Source organism: Bubalus bubalis, chromosome 14, assembly GCF_019923935.1.
Source record: "Bubalus bubalis isolate 160015118507 breed Murrah chromosome 14, NDDB_SH_1, whole genome shotgun sequence".
Lineage (NCBI taxonomy): Eukaryota > Metazoa > Chordata > Mammalia > Artiodactyla > Bovidae > Bubalus > Bubalus bubalis.
The window spans coordinates 16,620,418-16,635,469 of NC_059170.1; the positions used below are offsets into that span (position 1 = coordinate 16,620,418).

At 52.2% G+C, this 15,052-nt stretch overlaps 1 protein-coding gene across 1 annotated transcript in view; it reads left to right on the forward strand.

Moving 5' to 3' along the window:
- The first annotated feature begins 831 nt into the window (after positions 1-831).
- Positions 832-15,052, forward strand: part of TGM2 (transglutaminase 2) — a 34,593-nt gene continuing 20,372 nt past the window's right edge. Inside the window, exons 1-3 of the mRNA XM_025263483.3 lie at positions 832-986; positions 5,013-5,192; positions 10,327-10,569. Of these exons, the coding sequence (XP_025119268.1) occupies positions 977-986; positions 5,013-5,192; positions 10,327-10,569 (433 nt within the window). The 5' untranslated portion in view covers positions 832-976. The remainder of the gene's footprint in view (positions 987-5,012; positions 5,193-10,326; positions 10,570-15,052) is intronic.

The following is a 15,052-nucleotide window of genomic DNA, read 5'->3' on the forward strand; positions in this document are numbered from 1 at the left end:
GGGGAGGGGTAAGTGGATGATGGATGGATTGATGGACAGATGAGTGGATGGATGAGTGATTAGATTAGATGGATGGGACAGAGGAACAGACGAGCTAGAGGGATGTCTGGGTTTTGCTACAGAGACAGGTGTGGTATATCTGTCTTTGCGGGTGTGTCTGCATGTCTGTACATGAGGCCGTGTCCCGCTCCCAGGATCTGCACCTCTGTGTGTGTCTAGGTGTCCCAATCTGATTTTGTGTCCACCTTTGACAGTGTGTTGTCTGTGTGTGTCTGGGAGCTGAGTGCCTCAGGACACCTGCTTATTTCTGTGTGGTTCTCAGTGGGTACCTGTCCAATGTGTCCGGCTGTGTCTATGTACAGGCATGTCACTGATTTTAAGTCCATGTCACCAGCTGTGTGTGTCCAGGTTCATCTGCTGTATCTGTCTGTCTCTCTGTGTGTCCACATCCTTAGGTCTCCATGAGTCTGTATCTGAGGACGTGTGTGTCTTCTTCATCCCGGGTCTGACCTGACTGTGGGTCCATGTCTGTGTATCCAGGTATGCCTGTGTGTCTTGATGCAACAGTGTATCTGTATCTGTGTGTGTGTTTCTGTATCCAGGTGTCTCTGTCACCCAAGATCTGACTCTGTGTATCCAGGTGTGTCTGAGTGCCCTGGCTTGTGTTGCCTGCGGCTGTTGTCCCAGCCCTGCGCTCGTGTCTGCTTCCCCAGAGGGCGCCCTTGCCTAGCCCTCTCCCTTCCTCCCTGGGCTTCTGCCTCCCAAGGCGCCCCTGCAGGCCGGTGGAAAGCACGTGGGCCCAGATAGGGCAAAGCCGGCCTTGCCGGGCCCCGCCTTCCCGCGCGGCCCCGCCCCCAGCCCGCCCCTAAGCGGGCTATAAGTTCACTTCGCTCTCAGCCTCTGCATTGCCCGCCGCCAGTGGTCTGCACTTGCAGTGTCCTGCCACCAGTCCGAGGAGCACAGCCACCACCTGACCATGGCCGAGGGTGAGTATCAGAGTCAGGGGTGCCGCCGCCGCGCAGGGGCCCCGGGGTCCAGGGGCCAGCCATCTCTCCCTAGTCTCGGTGGTCCCACCGGTGCGGTGGGGGTCAGGACCGGGCTGGACTCAATCCCTAAGCCCCCGATTTGGAGCACAAACAGGAGGGCTGGGCTGGATGAGAGGTGCGCGGCCCCCAGTTCTGGCTCTGCTTGGGACCTCAGTTTCCCCATCCCTGGGGCATATTCATTAACCCCTGCCTCCCTGGATCAGATGAGGCAATGGACCACAAAGGTGTGTTCTAAACCGTAAGGTACCTTGTTCACCGACCATTGTCAGTTGTCCTCAGTCAGTTAGTGGAGCCTGGCTCCCTGCTTCGTGCTGGGCACGAAGCTGTGCAGAGAATGCTGTCCCTGGCCTCAGGGACTGAGCTTTGGTTAGTCCCTCATGGTGTGTAGGCCAATCCTGGCTGTCTCCTTGGTCTCAGCGGATGGAGGGGAGCTCCTAGCATCCAGTGGAGGAGAGGCCTGAGAACAGGCTTGCTCTCGCAGGCTGCCTCCAAGTTCTGCATCCCCTGTCCTTGGCCACTGATTGAGTCTCAGTTTCCCATCCTGTAAAACATGGACAGTAACTCCAGCCACTGGTACATCTGTGAGGAGAGGAGTGGAGAAGGGGCTCAATTCATTTCCTACCTGTCCCCGTACACACACACACACACACACACACACTCGGGCAGGGCTACCATTTCAGAGGCAAGATTTCTACGATGGGGGACAAGCCTGCACTAATGCAGCTGTGCTCAGCACCCTGGCTGACTCTTGGGTCAAGTCCATTTGGAGGTGGCCTTGGCACCACCGCAGCCCCCAGGAAGGAGGGGGGCGGAGGGGACATTGGAGGGGCACACGGGGCAGATGGAGCAGGAATGAGTGGGAAGAACCATGGACGTGCCCGACCGGCTGTGTGTTCTCGGGCCACCTTTGTCCCTCTCTGGGACCCAGCTCCCCAACACATGTGACCAAAAGCCAGCTAGGTGGCCACTTGTGTCCAATGAAGTTTCTCATCCCTGTTCCCAAGAGTGGGGCTCAGTAGGGCTGGGGGACCTGGAGTGACCAGTTATGATGAGCCCCCTGCCCCATTGCCAGAGTGGCCACTTCCTACAGGGGTCCCAGTGGCCTGGAAGACCTCAGGTCCTTTCTCGGTACAGAAATCCTAGACCCTGGTGTTTCTGCACCTCTACAGCTGGGCATAATTTCTGGGAATCCTTCACACAATTAGCATGAGACAGCACCCCATTTGCCCCACACCAGGGTCTGACCATCTCTCTAAGGTCTCCCACGGGGACAACAAATTTCAGAGGCGAGATCCCTACGACAGGGGACGTGTCTGCACTAATTCTGCTGGACTCAACACCCTAAGCCTCTTTGCCGCGTCAGCCCTCTGGAATTGCAGTTTTCCTTCTTCACCCCAGGAAGCCAGCAGGAAGTTCTTCCTTGTGGCTAGTGGAGGTCTCTCCTGCTGTGATCCCAGGGACCTCACCTTCCTCCCAGGTCTCCTCCCAGGTGTGAAACAACGCAGGATGTGGGTGGGGGATGGACAGCAGATCCTGAGCTGTGAGTGAGGTGGTTACCAGGCTGGGCTCCAGACTCTACAGCCTTGGATTCTGGATTCAAATCCCCAAGCTTGGTCTTGCGCTTGCCATGAGACCTGGCGCCGCATAATGTCCCTACAAAGTGAAGAGAGTGATAGTAGCTGTGTCTGATGCAAAGAACCCACTCATTGGAAAAGACCCTGATGCTGGGAAAGATTGAAGGCGGGAGGAGAAAGGGACAGCAGAGGATGAGATGGTTGGATGGCATCACTGATGCGATGGACATGAGTTTGAGTAAACTCCCGGAGTTGGTGATGGACAGGGAAGCCTAGCATGCTGCAGTCCATGGGGTCGCAAAGAGTAGGACACGACTGAGCAACTGAACTGAACTGGGCAGTTGTGGTTTAAGTGAAGATAACCCACGTCAAAGTCCTTGGCAGTCACTGGGCAATTTGCGCCTCATTTAGAGGATGTTCAGTGGCAGGAGGAAGGAGAACTGCGTGGATGACCCCATGGGAGGACCCACTTGCCAGGTGACTTTGCCAGTCCCTGCCTCGGGGTCTCACTGGGAGAACTTACTCTCAAGGGCCCCATAGCTCTGGGAGTCCTGCCTTGCCCACTCTTCCGACCCTACTGTCCCCCTAATCTTGACCTTGATTATGTCAGATTGAGCTTGCCAAGGTTATGAGACTTGTGCTTTCCTTAGCCCCTCACTGTCCCTACTTTGGCCTTCAGCTCCTTCAGAAATTATAAAAAGAACTTTCACATATCAAACTTTTGCTCTGGGCTAAGCCCTTGAATCTTCAGAAAAGGAGGCACAGAGAGGGAGAGACACCTGCTAAGGATCACACAGCAGTACATCCAAACTGAAACCTAGGTCCTAAAGACTCCCAAACTCCTGTCATTAAAAAAGAAATTTTATTATACAGAATATTGAGCACATATAAAAGTAGAGAGAATAGTGTAATAAATGCCTATGTTCTCATCACCCAGTCTCAGCCACCACCAACTTACAGCTACTGCTGCTTCCTGCCCCTTCATCACCACCTTCTCCATTATTTGAAAGCAAATCCCATACATCGGGCTTCCCTTGTAACTCAGCTGATAAATAATCCACCTACAATGTGGGAGACCTGGGTTCGATCCCTGGGTTGGGAAGATCCCCTGCAGAAGGGAGAGGCTATGCACTCCAGTATTCTGTCCTGGAGAATTCCATGGACTACAGTCGGACATGACTGAGTGACTTTCACTTTCACTTCACTTCCCATACATCACATTGTACATCTGTAAATATTTCAATATTTCTCTCCAATAAATAAGGACTCCTTGTTAGACATGAATAAAAAATTCCTTAATATCACCATTTTCTATCAGTGTTCAAATTGCCAATTGTATGTGATAAATAGTTTTTAAAATCAAAATCCAAGTAAGGCTCATACAGCACAGTGGGTTATAATGTGCCTTAGGTTTCTTTTAGTCTACCCCCTTCAACTTTTTTTTCTTGTCTTTTTTCTTGATTTCTTTCTGTTTTGCAATTTATTGGTTAAAGAAACCAAATACTTTGCTTGTAGTTTCCCAGAGTATAAATTTTGTTGATTGAGTGCAGGTCCTGGGACTTCCCAGGTGGTTCAGTGGATAAACAATCCACCTGCAGTGTAGGTTCGATCCCTGGGGCAGTAAGATCCCCTGGAGAAGGGCATGGCAACCCACTCTAGTATTCTTACCTGGCAAATTGCATGGACAGAGGAGCCTGGCAGGCTATAGTCCATAAGATTGCAAAGAGTTGGACATGACTGAAGCGACTGAGCACCCATGCGTGTCCTGGTCCTAAATTTAATGACTTCCTCAGTCCTCTGTATTTCCTGGAAATTGAAAATTAAACCTAAAAGGCAAAGCCTGTGTAACTAACCAATACCAAATATCACCCCACTTTTTACCAAAAGAACCCTCCAGTCACAATAGACTAGCCCATATCTAGAAGGTGCTTTATTATGTGCAAGGCACCGGGCTTAATGGCTCACAGACAACCTGGATCCTACTGTCTCTCACTGTGGACTCAGGTGGGGAAAGTGAGGCCCAGAAGAGCTGAGTCGCCGGAGGGCCACGGCTAGGAGGTGGCAGAGCCTTCCCCACCTGCCCCAGTGTCCACAACATGTGATTACGGGTTGGGGAGGATTTTCCTGGTGGTCCAGTTAGAATGCTGAGCTTCCACTGCAGCAGGCCTGGGTTCGATCCCAGGTCAGGGAACTAAGATCCCGCAAGCAGTGTGGCATGGCCAAAAAAAAAAAAAAAAAAAAAAAGAACTGGGGACATTTAGACCTGGTTAACTTCTGCACGACAGGGCAGTTGAGGGTTGGGAGGGCCCTGAACACCCCATGTCCAGGAGCCTGGGGCACACAGCTGGCTGTGAGATGGAACCTTGGCTCAAGCCCCTTACTGTCTTCACAGAGCTGGTCCTGGAGAGATGTGACCTGGAGCTGGAGGCCAACGGCCGTGACCACCACACAGCTGACCTGTGCAGGGAAAGGCTGGTAGTGCGGCGGGGCCAGCGCTTCTGGCTGACTCTGCACTTTGAGGGCCGGAACTATGAGGCCAGCGTGGACAGCCTCACCTTCTGTGCCATGACTGGTGAGTACTACCCTCCACCCCTTCCTGTTCTGATTTCATTGTCCCCTGCAGACCATGGGAAAGGTGACACCATTCCTCCTCCTGGGAAGAAATTCCTAAGAAATTCTCAGGAATTCCCCTGAGAAATTCCCAGCAGTCACTGCCCCGTTTTACAGATGAGAGAACTGAGGTCCAGAGAGTGGAGAGATGTCATCCCACACCACTCAGCTTTATAGACAAGTCTGTGATTCTGGGTGCCTGGCTTCCTGACGACCTGTTATCACCAGGGTTGGGTATGGGGGGGTGGGGGCGGCGTTTGCTAGCACACAGGTCCATTGAGATCCTGCCTGCCTTTTCCCACATCCATACAATTTTCTAATTATCAACAGCTTCTTCTCCAAACCCACACAACCTAACCAGGCCTCTGGGATCAGACCCAAAGGGAGTCTGGGTGGTGGAGAGAACCCAGCTTTCTCTAGCTCTCTGAGTGGGCAGTTTTGTGTTCCCATAGTTCTTTCTCTAAGCCTCAGGAGGCTGCCTCAGACTCACAGACTTGGTTTCTGGTGTGGACCAGACTGCCTGCCCACTGTGTGACTTGGGCAAATTACTTAGCCTCTCTGAGCTAAAGCACTCCTAAGGTAAAAAGAGCCTGACATGAGGGAGTGCCCTGCAGATGTTCACAGCAGTTGCTGATCTTGCTCCAGGGACTCTAGTGATGGGTGAAGGGATGAGGCCCCAGCAGCCCCATCCCCAGATACCCAATGCCCAGTCATCTTTGTTTGCCATACCCAGAAAGTGACCTCAAATGCCGCTGGGTTTGGCTTCTGGTGGGAACCACTCCCTTGAGGTCAGCGAGGGGCCACCTGGCTGGGACTCTGGCCCAGGGGTGGGAAAGGCCAGCTCTAGCTCTTTCTGAGGTCTCTGAGGCCAGAGAGCAAGCAGGCTGAGGCTTGTATTACCTGGGCGGCCGTTTGATAAAGCTTATCACAGTGCCTGCAGACCCGCTACGGATATCCCCTCCATCCCTTTCCTCCCTCCCCTTTCCCTTCTGGCAGGGACACACCTACTAACCAGGGGCATCCCCCCCCACACACACTCACACCCAGCAGCCTTGGGGTTCATTCTATAGACCTGAGGGCCCTCTGGCAAGTTTCTGATCTTTCCAGTCTCAGTTTCCCCTTCTGTAAAGTGGAAGCCTGAATCTATGGAACTTAAGGGCTGGGGGTGGTGCCCTGAGAAGAGTCAGGCTTGGGCTGGAGAGAATCACATCTGTGGTGTAAGTATACTTATCCAGAATCCTTCTGTTCTGAATGCATAACTAGCCCCCATTTTATAGATGGGAACACTGAGGCTCAGAAAGGTCAATTTACTTGCCCAGACCACACAGCAGGATTCAAACCCTGACCCCAGAGTTGAGGCTTTTTGTTGCTGTGATCTGAGAGCAGAGACATCTACTTGCTCACCACAAGGGCCTGCTGGCCTTGGTTTATTCTTCTGTGAAATAGATGGTTGTTGAACTGCTGGTATGGGAATTTCCCACCTTTTTTCCTCTTCTTTCACTCTCAAGGTGTCTGATTTCTTCTTCCTTCTTTTCCATTTGTCTAGGCAGCCTGGTGCTAGATAATGAGGCGCCTAGTTCAGGGTTGGGACCGCAACGGGCGGCAGGCAGGCAGCCTTCTTACCCCAGCAACTAATCTCTGTTCTCTGGTCTCTGCCAACCTATCTCAAGCCATCACCAACCTGCCCTGCTAACTTCCGCAGCCCCCAGGGCAGCCATAGAAGGCATTGTATCTCTGGGTGCTCTTGACTTCCCTGTCTGAGCTACCAGGACCCTCCCGTGGGCTGAAGAAGCTGAGGGACAATGCCAGGAAGCCAGGCTTCCCACCTCAAGGCCTAGCTTGAGTCAGCCTCTGGCCAAGCCTGGCCCAGGCACCCTGCTTTGGTGTTAGAACATTCTAGCCTGTGATCCACTTCTCCTACCTCTTCAGGGAAACTGAGGCCCAGAGAGGGGAGAGAGCTGGTGAAGGTCACCCAGCAAATGGAGTGTGTGGCCTGATGCCACCCATGCCCAGATGCTGAGTGTCTCACCCTGACACTTCAAAGCCGGACAGGCCTGTTGTGGGGTACAGACCACAGCAGACAAGCACCATCCTTGTTATGGACTAAAGCTCTACTTCCCCCACAAGGGAGGCCAGGGTTTGAGGGTGGAGGGGTGACAGTGAGGTCAGCCTGGAACAGTGAAAAGAACCCTTATGAGGCTAATAGCAGGTTTGACTCTGGAAGCTTCCCCTCATCCACCCCACCCAGCCCCTCACTGCTGTGGTTAGGATAGAGGCCAGGACCCCTCAGGTCTCCAGGGTCATTTATGCCCAGTAGGATCTCTGCGGAGCCTCTGGCTCCACAAAGAGTACCGCATGGAACCGCAGCCAAGGAATTTTCTAAGCCAGCTTATGTGAACAGTGGTGGGGTTGGGGGACAGCCCATCCTCAGCCCATCCCCCAAGACCCCTCAGAAGAAAGGGGTGGGTGTGTGTGTGTGTGTGTGTGTGTACAAGGCTGCCACAGGACAGAGAGTAAGTGTTTCTTGGCTGGTCCCCAAGGGCGGTGTGTCAGTGGTGACAGTGACTATGGGACCCAGCCCAGCCTGTCACTGTGGAAACCAGAACATTGATCATCCCAACAGAGTCTCTTCTGAGAATGAAAAGATTGTGAATAAAAGGATTATGTGGGACCACTGGCATGAAAGGGTTTCCCTGGTAACTCAGTGATAAAGAGTCTGCCTGCAATGCAGGAGATGTGGGTTCAATCCCTGGGTCAGGAAGATCCCCTGGAGAAGCAAATGGCAACCCACTCCAGTATTCTTGCCTGGGAAAACCCATGGACAGAGGAGCCTGGCGGGCTATAGTCCATGGGGTTACAAAAGACTTACCACCTAAACAACAACAGGCATAAAATGGGACTATCCTGGGAAAACTAGAACGTATGGTCACCCAAACCTTATCACTCTCAGCCCTGGTTTCCATATCTGTGAAGTGATGCAATTGAGCTAGGCGATTACTACATTCCACTGCAGTCTCAAAATCTGTTATTTGGTATGAGAACTCTGATTTGTAATGGTCTTGTTGGATGACATTGAGGATAGCTCATGTTTACTGCAAAATTACTATGTGCTGGGCACCTCACTCCAGTACTCTTGCCTGGAAAATCCCATGGATGGAGGAGCCTGGTAGGCTGTAGTCCATGGGGTTGCTAAGAGTTGGACACGACTGAGCGACTTCCCTTTCACTTTTCACTTTCATGCATTGGAGAAGGAAACGGCAACCCACTCCAGTGTTCTTGCCTGGAGAATCCCAGGGACGGGGGAGCCTGGTGGGCTGCCGTCTATGGGGTCGCACAGAGTCGGACACGACTGAAGCGACTTAGCAGCAGCAGCAGCAGCAGCAGTCACTGCTTTAAATGCTTTCTATGAACTCTCACCAATTCCTCTAAACAGCGTTTAGAAGGTGGTAGTGACAGTAGTAAATAATTAACTATTACTTATGAGTGCTTACCGCGTGCCAGGCACCTTGTAACATGCTTCACAAGCCTCAGCTTCTTTAAGCCTCACGATGACCTTATGAGGAGGTGCTATAATTGACCCCATTTTACAGATGAGGAAACTGGGGCACAAAGAAGCGAAAGCTTGTCCAAGGTCACAGAGTCAGTTTCAGACCTGGAATCAAACCTTTCGGGGAATATAGTCTAAGCCTGTTTTCGTCTTTGATGAGAAAATTGCAGATCAGAGAGGTCTCATGACTTAGCCGAGGTCACACAGCACTCCAGGTCTCATTGGCGGAAACCAGACTCAGGCTGGCTCTTGGGCCCCAGTGCTGCCCAGTTCCTCCCCTAAATGCTAACTCTGGAAGACAGGGAGTGTTTAAAGGACAGCTGGCTCCTGGCTCAAGGCCCCAGAGGCCGACATCATGCCTGTTAGTTCATAGTTATATTTGGGCCCGGGTGTGGGCGGGGCTGGCAGGTAGCCCCTTACTGAGCAGGCCCTCACACTGTCAGCGGTGGAGGGCAGAGTGGCAGGGAGGGAGATGGAAGAGTAAACAGAAACCCTCCCAGGCAGCCGCCCAACCAGGCAGGGAAAGTTCTGTTTCTTCTCTCCACCACCCAAGTCCAGAAGGGGAGACCGGCCCCCCTCGCCCTCCCTATGACTCAGACCTCCCTGCAAAATCTGGGCCCTGCCCGCCCCCCGAAAAAGAGCCAATTGGAGGCAGGCCCTCAGCACACTGAGACCTAAGACACTATCCTCCCAACTGGGGAAACCTCCCCTTTGGGAATGAGAGACAACGTGGAGACCTGGGCCCAAATGCTGACTTTGCCACAGACCCCTGGAACATTCTTGGAAGAGCCCTTCTCTCTGAGCTTCGGTTTTTCCACCTGTACAAGGGGTCTCAGGGGAAGCGGGAAGTGCCAAGGGCACTTGGTAAAGTGTAAGAGGCTGTAGGGAGGTGAGGGATGGTTCTGGCTCTTCAGAGTTGCCTGTGGAGATACAGAGGCCAAGAGGTGGAGGGGGCTTTGGGGAGACCTGGATCTACAATGGCCAGCACCCTCTGCTAGCCAGGAGCAAGCAGGCTCTCAGACAGGCCCCACTGGCCACTTCAAAGGACTGAGGTCCCATTTTACTCAGAGTCTGGGCTTCTTTTTCTGAAAGAGAAAGCAGGATGCCAGCAGGTAAAGGATTTAAGTGGGAATGGAGGACCGTTGGGGAGTATCTTGCCTCATTCCTGGCCATTTTACAGATGGGCAAACTGAGCCCAGAGAGGAGGATATTCTTGCTCAAAGTCACACCAGTCCAGAACAGTGTCACTGTGACCCTGTCCCAGGCCACGCTGTCCCCTCTCCCAGGAGACTGAGGACGTGCTGTGTGCCTGGCACTTTTCGTGCATTCCCACAAAACCAGCCTGTGCATTTTGAAGTCCAGTCCCCAGATGAAGAAGCCAAGGCTCAGAGAGATGAAACCACTTCTCCAAGTTCCTTCTGGGAACTTGGGAACTTCTCACACCCAGGCCCAGGACAACCCCCAGGTGTGCACTCTGCCCCTGCCAGGCTTGGTGCTCACCCTCCCTCACCACCCCCAGCTCATGGCCCACTGCTTTCTTCCTCTGCAGGCCCAGACCCCAGTGAGGAGGCCGGGACCAAGGCCCTCTTCAGGCTGTCCGATGCTATGGAGGAAGGGGCCTGGGCGGCGGTGGCAGTAGACCAGCAAGACAGCACCCTCTCGCTGCAGCTCAGCACCCCAGCCAATGCCCCCGTTGGCCATTACCATCTCAGCTTGGAGGCCTCCACTGGCTACCAGGGCTCAAGTTTCATGCTGGGTCAGTTCACCCTGCTCTTCAACAGCTGGTGTCCAGGTGAGCTGCACTCTATCCACGGGCAGGATGGGAAGATGGGCAGGGCTGGACCCACCCATGGGAACCACTTGGTGGCAGGGGGGTGGTGGGCAGAAGATGGGGCAGCAGAGACATCCAGGTGGACTGAGTGAGGCTCTAGCCTCCCAAGACTTCATGATATCAGAACTCTCATTATTCCCATTTATAGAGGTGGGGACAGGCTCACAGAAGCAAAATGACTTGCCCCAGTCTACACAGCTACCAGGGCTTCCCTGGTAGCTCAGAGGGTAAAGAATCCACCTGCAATGTGGGAGACTCTGGTTTGATTCCTGGGTCGAGGCTACCCACTCCAGTATTCTTGGGCTTCTCTGGTGGCTCAGATGGTAAAGAATCCACCTGCAATGGAGGAGACCTGGGTTCGACCCATACGTTGGGAAGATCCCCTGGAGGAGGACATGGCAACCCACTCCAGTATTCTTGCCTGGAAAATTCCATGGACAGAGGAGGGTGATGGGCTAAGAGTCATGGTGTTGCAAAGAGTCAGACACAACTGAGCGACTGAACACAGCTACAAAGGGATCCCACCTTGCCTGGAGGTGGCCTGGGTTCAGAGCCCCATTCAGGAAAGGACTATCCAGTGGAGGCCCAGGGCCATGGCCTCATACCTGGTTCTATTTTGTGAGGCTCTGTTTTAAATCTCACCAGATTGGCTTGGGGAAGGGAAGCAGGGAGATGGAGGGATGGGGTACCCAGAAGAGGTGGGCAGGAGCAGTTTGGCCACCTAAGTGCTCCTTATACACTCTTTTATTTTTTTTTAATAAATTATCACTATCACCTTTTCTTTTTTAACTTCTCTTTTGATTTCTATTTTTAAAATATATCTTTATTTATTTATTTTTGGCTGTGCTGGGTCCTTGTTGCTGTGAGGCTAGTTTCTCTAGTTGCAGTGAGCAGGGGCCACCCTTTGTTGGGGTGCCTTCTCACTGCAGTGGCTTGAAGCACGGGTTCTAGGCGTGCGGGCTTCAGCAGTTGCTTCACTGCAGCACCGGGGCCCCATCGTCGCAGCCCTCAGAGTCTGTAGAGTGCAGCCTCGGGAGTTGCGGTGCACAAGCTTAGTCGTCTCATGGCAGGTGGGATTTTCCCGGACCTTTAACACTGAGCCGCCAGGGAGGCCCCTTTATACACTTTTTTAATGGTTGCTCTCAACAACCCCCAAGGGCAGAGATTAGCATCCTTGTTTTACAGACAGGAAACTGAGGCTTAGAGATAAGTGGCTTTTGGCAGCTCCTTCAAGAAGTAAGTTGGCGGATGCCGGACAAAACCAGAGAATCAGGGAAAGGGCTGAGTCTGTCTCGAGCAGGAAAGAGGAGGGGATCACAAAGAGTCCATGGGGTCGCAAAGAGTCGGACACGACTGAGCAACTAGCCCTACTACTGCTGCTTATACCTAGCCAGGCAGAGAGAGGGGCCATGTGGGCAGGCCCAGCTTGGTGATGGACTTCCCTCCTCGAAGCCTGGCCCCAGAACAGAAATTCTGGCCTCCTACTGGGCCAGACCAGACCTCCAGACCACCAGCCTCCTACTGGGCCACTGGTTTATTTATTTATTTTTCTTCTCCATTTGGGGGCATTTTCTTTGAACAGAAAGATTTTTTATTTTCTCTTTTATATACTTTGGCTGTTCTTTCTTTTTTTCATTTCATTTTGGCTGTGCTGGGTCTTCCTCGTTGCACGGGCTCTTCTCTAGTTGCGGAGAGTGGGGGCTACTTTCTATTCATAGTTGCAGTGCGTGGGCTTTTCACTGAGGTGGCTTCTCTTATTGTGGAGCACGGGCTCTAAGCTCGCTGGCTTCAATAGTTGTGGCTCCTGGGCTCTAGAGCACCGGCTCAGTAGTTGTGGCACACGGGCTTAGTTGCTCCCCGGCATGTGGGATTGTCCCGCATCAGGGAGCAAACCCCTGTCTCCTGCATTGGCAGGTTGATTCTTTACCACTGAGCCACCAGGGAAGCCCTGGCTTTTATTTTTAATTATAACAGTAAGATATGAAAACTCCCTCTTTATAAAAGCTTCAAGCACTACAGAGAGATAGCCTCCCATCCTTCACTCCCCTCCTTAGGAAACACCATTATTAGCTGTCTCTGGAGGGCTTATCTCCTTAGATTCAGTGTTTGTGTCTGGAGACATCGCTGTATTTTTTTTTTTCTTCCAGTTTTATTGAGATATAATTGACCTACAGCGCTGTATAAGCTAAAGGTGTACAGCATAGTGATTTGACTTACATGCATCATGAAATGATTATCACAATAAGTTTAGTGAACATCCATCATCTCATATACATACAAAATTAAAGCAAAAAATACTTTCCTTGTGGTAAGAACTCAGGATTTATTCTCTTAAGAATGTTCCTATGTAACATACAGCAGTGTTAATTATATTGATCATGTTGTAGAAGACATCATCGCATTATGGATTTCCCTGTCTTAAACATTAAAGAATCCCCATTGTATACATCAGCCTGCAATTTGGGATTTTTTTTCTCCCTCTACCGTCTTGAGGTTCTTTCCGCATCAGTTTGCACACATCTGCTCATCGCTTGTTGTTGTTTCGTTTTTGTTTTGTTTATTTATTTGGCTGCACCGGGTCTTAGTGGTGGCCTGCAGGATCGTCAGTCTTCGTCGTGGTGTGCAGAATCTTAAGTTGTGGCATGCAAACTCTTAGTTGCCGCATGTAGGCTCTTATTCCCCGAACAGGGATCGAACCTGGGTCCCTTGCATTGGAAGTGCAGAGTCTTAGCCACTGCACCGCCAGGAAAGTCACTGTTCATCCTTTTTAAGAGCTGCGAGTGCCCCGGGCCTTGCCATCTGGCTCCCATCCACAGACATGAGTTGGTTCCCTATGGCTTATCACAGGGAGGAGTTTCCTTGCTCACATGCCCTGTGGCCACACAGAATGGTTTCTCAGGACAGAAGTGGCCTTGCTGGTCACACTGTCTGCTCATTTTGATTTTAATCAGTGTGAACTTACAGGTAGTTGGCGACCCTGCCCCTGGGGCAGACACTTGGCAGTGCCCCTCCCCAACCCCATCACTGTGGGGTTTCAGAGTTCAAGGAACGGGCAGTGAGGTTCTGGGGAATGACCCCTCCCTGTGGCCTTGCCTCTTCCCTGCCCGGAGGGATGGGGTGGCAGCCAGCCAAGCACCACAATGACTAAAGGGACCAACATCCCGGAGGAGGGGTGGGCTGGAAATGTGGAGATAGGAAGTTGGGCTGAGTTGGGGTGTGGGGCGCTAAGGGAGGAAACTGCTCTCCCTCTTGGGGGAGAGGGCAACATCTGCCCATGACCTGGGGGCCTCTGGTCCCTGAGTTCCAGCATAGTCAGGATCCCAAGTGAGCATCCCCAAGACCTCCATCTTTACCAGCCAGAGACCTGAGTGGGGACATCATAGTCCCAGCCTCCTGGGCTGAGGTGGGGACAGTTCAACATGTGCTCACCCTCCCACTGGATGGGGAAATAGCACGGCCTTTTCTTTCTCTCAGATTCTTTCTCCCACGCCACCAGCTGATTTGCAGCCACATAGCTCATTTATCTGAAGACTGGTGTTCATTGCACAATCGCCCGAGCCTCCTGGCAGGATGCATAAGGTGCTCAGCCGCTTTCACATTTGTTTTCCTCCAGGTGGTGCAGGCAGGGGCTGCCTGCCTGTTGCTGTAGAGGGGCCCAGGGGTCTGAGGGGCCAGGCAGCCGCTTCCCCAGGCACTGGACATGTTTCCCCAGGCTGATTTCAGTAGGCACGCTGCCTGGGTCCACCATACTCTTAGGGACCCGTGAAAATGTGTTCATTTCTTTTAAAATCAGAAGACCAAGCAAAAAAAGAGGTTCAGGCCAGAGAACATGTTTTAACATATAATATTAATTTATTTGGGCTTCCCTGGTAGCTCAAAAGACAAAGAATCCTCCTGCCAATGCAGGAGACCTGGGTTCAATCCCTGGGTTGGGAAGATCCAACGTTATACAAATGCAGTCCAAAAATATATTACAAAAAGATTTTCTTTAATGGAGGAAGGAGCCCATGGAGGCAAAAATGCCTAGGACTGATCAAAGCCATATGATGGCTCTGGATTTCCCCTTCCCAGCCTTAATTTCTTCACTTTTGTGAGTGGGAATTGGAAAAGTTGGACTAACCTTTGCCCTCCAGCTGGTCCCACCGCCTCAGGCCCTCTTCTGTCGTCACAAGCCACAGGGAACTAAGTATCGTCCATTTTCCAGCAGCTGCACCGCTCATATCTCTAGTCCTCTGCTTAGAATGTCATCAAGGCAACCTTCAGATGCCACCTGACCCCCAAGCTGGACAGATCTTCTCCCTCTGAGTTGCAGCAACGTTGCGTTGACTTTCTCTGAATCATGCTCGTTCCTCACACCGCCTCGGGGCTTCAGCTTGCAAAGCACCTTCCTGTTCTGTGATCACATTTTACCCTCAGGAAACACAGTCAGGTGGCAGGAGAAGTG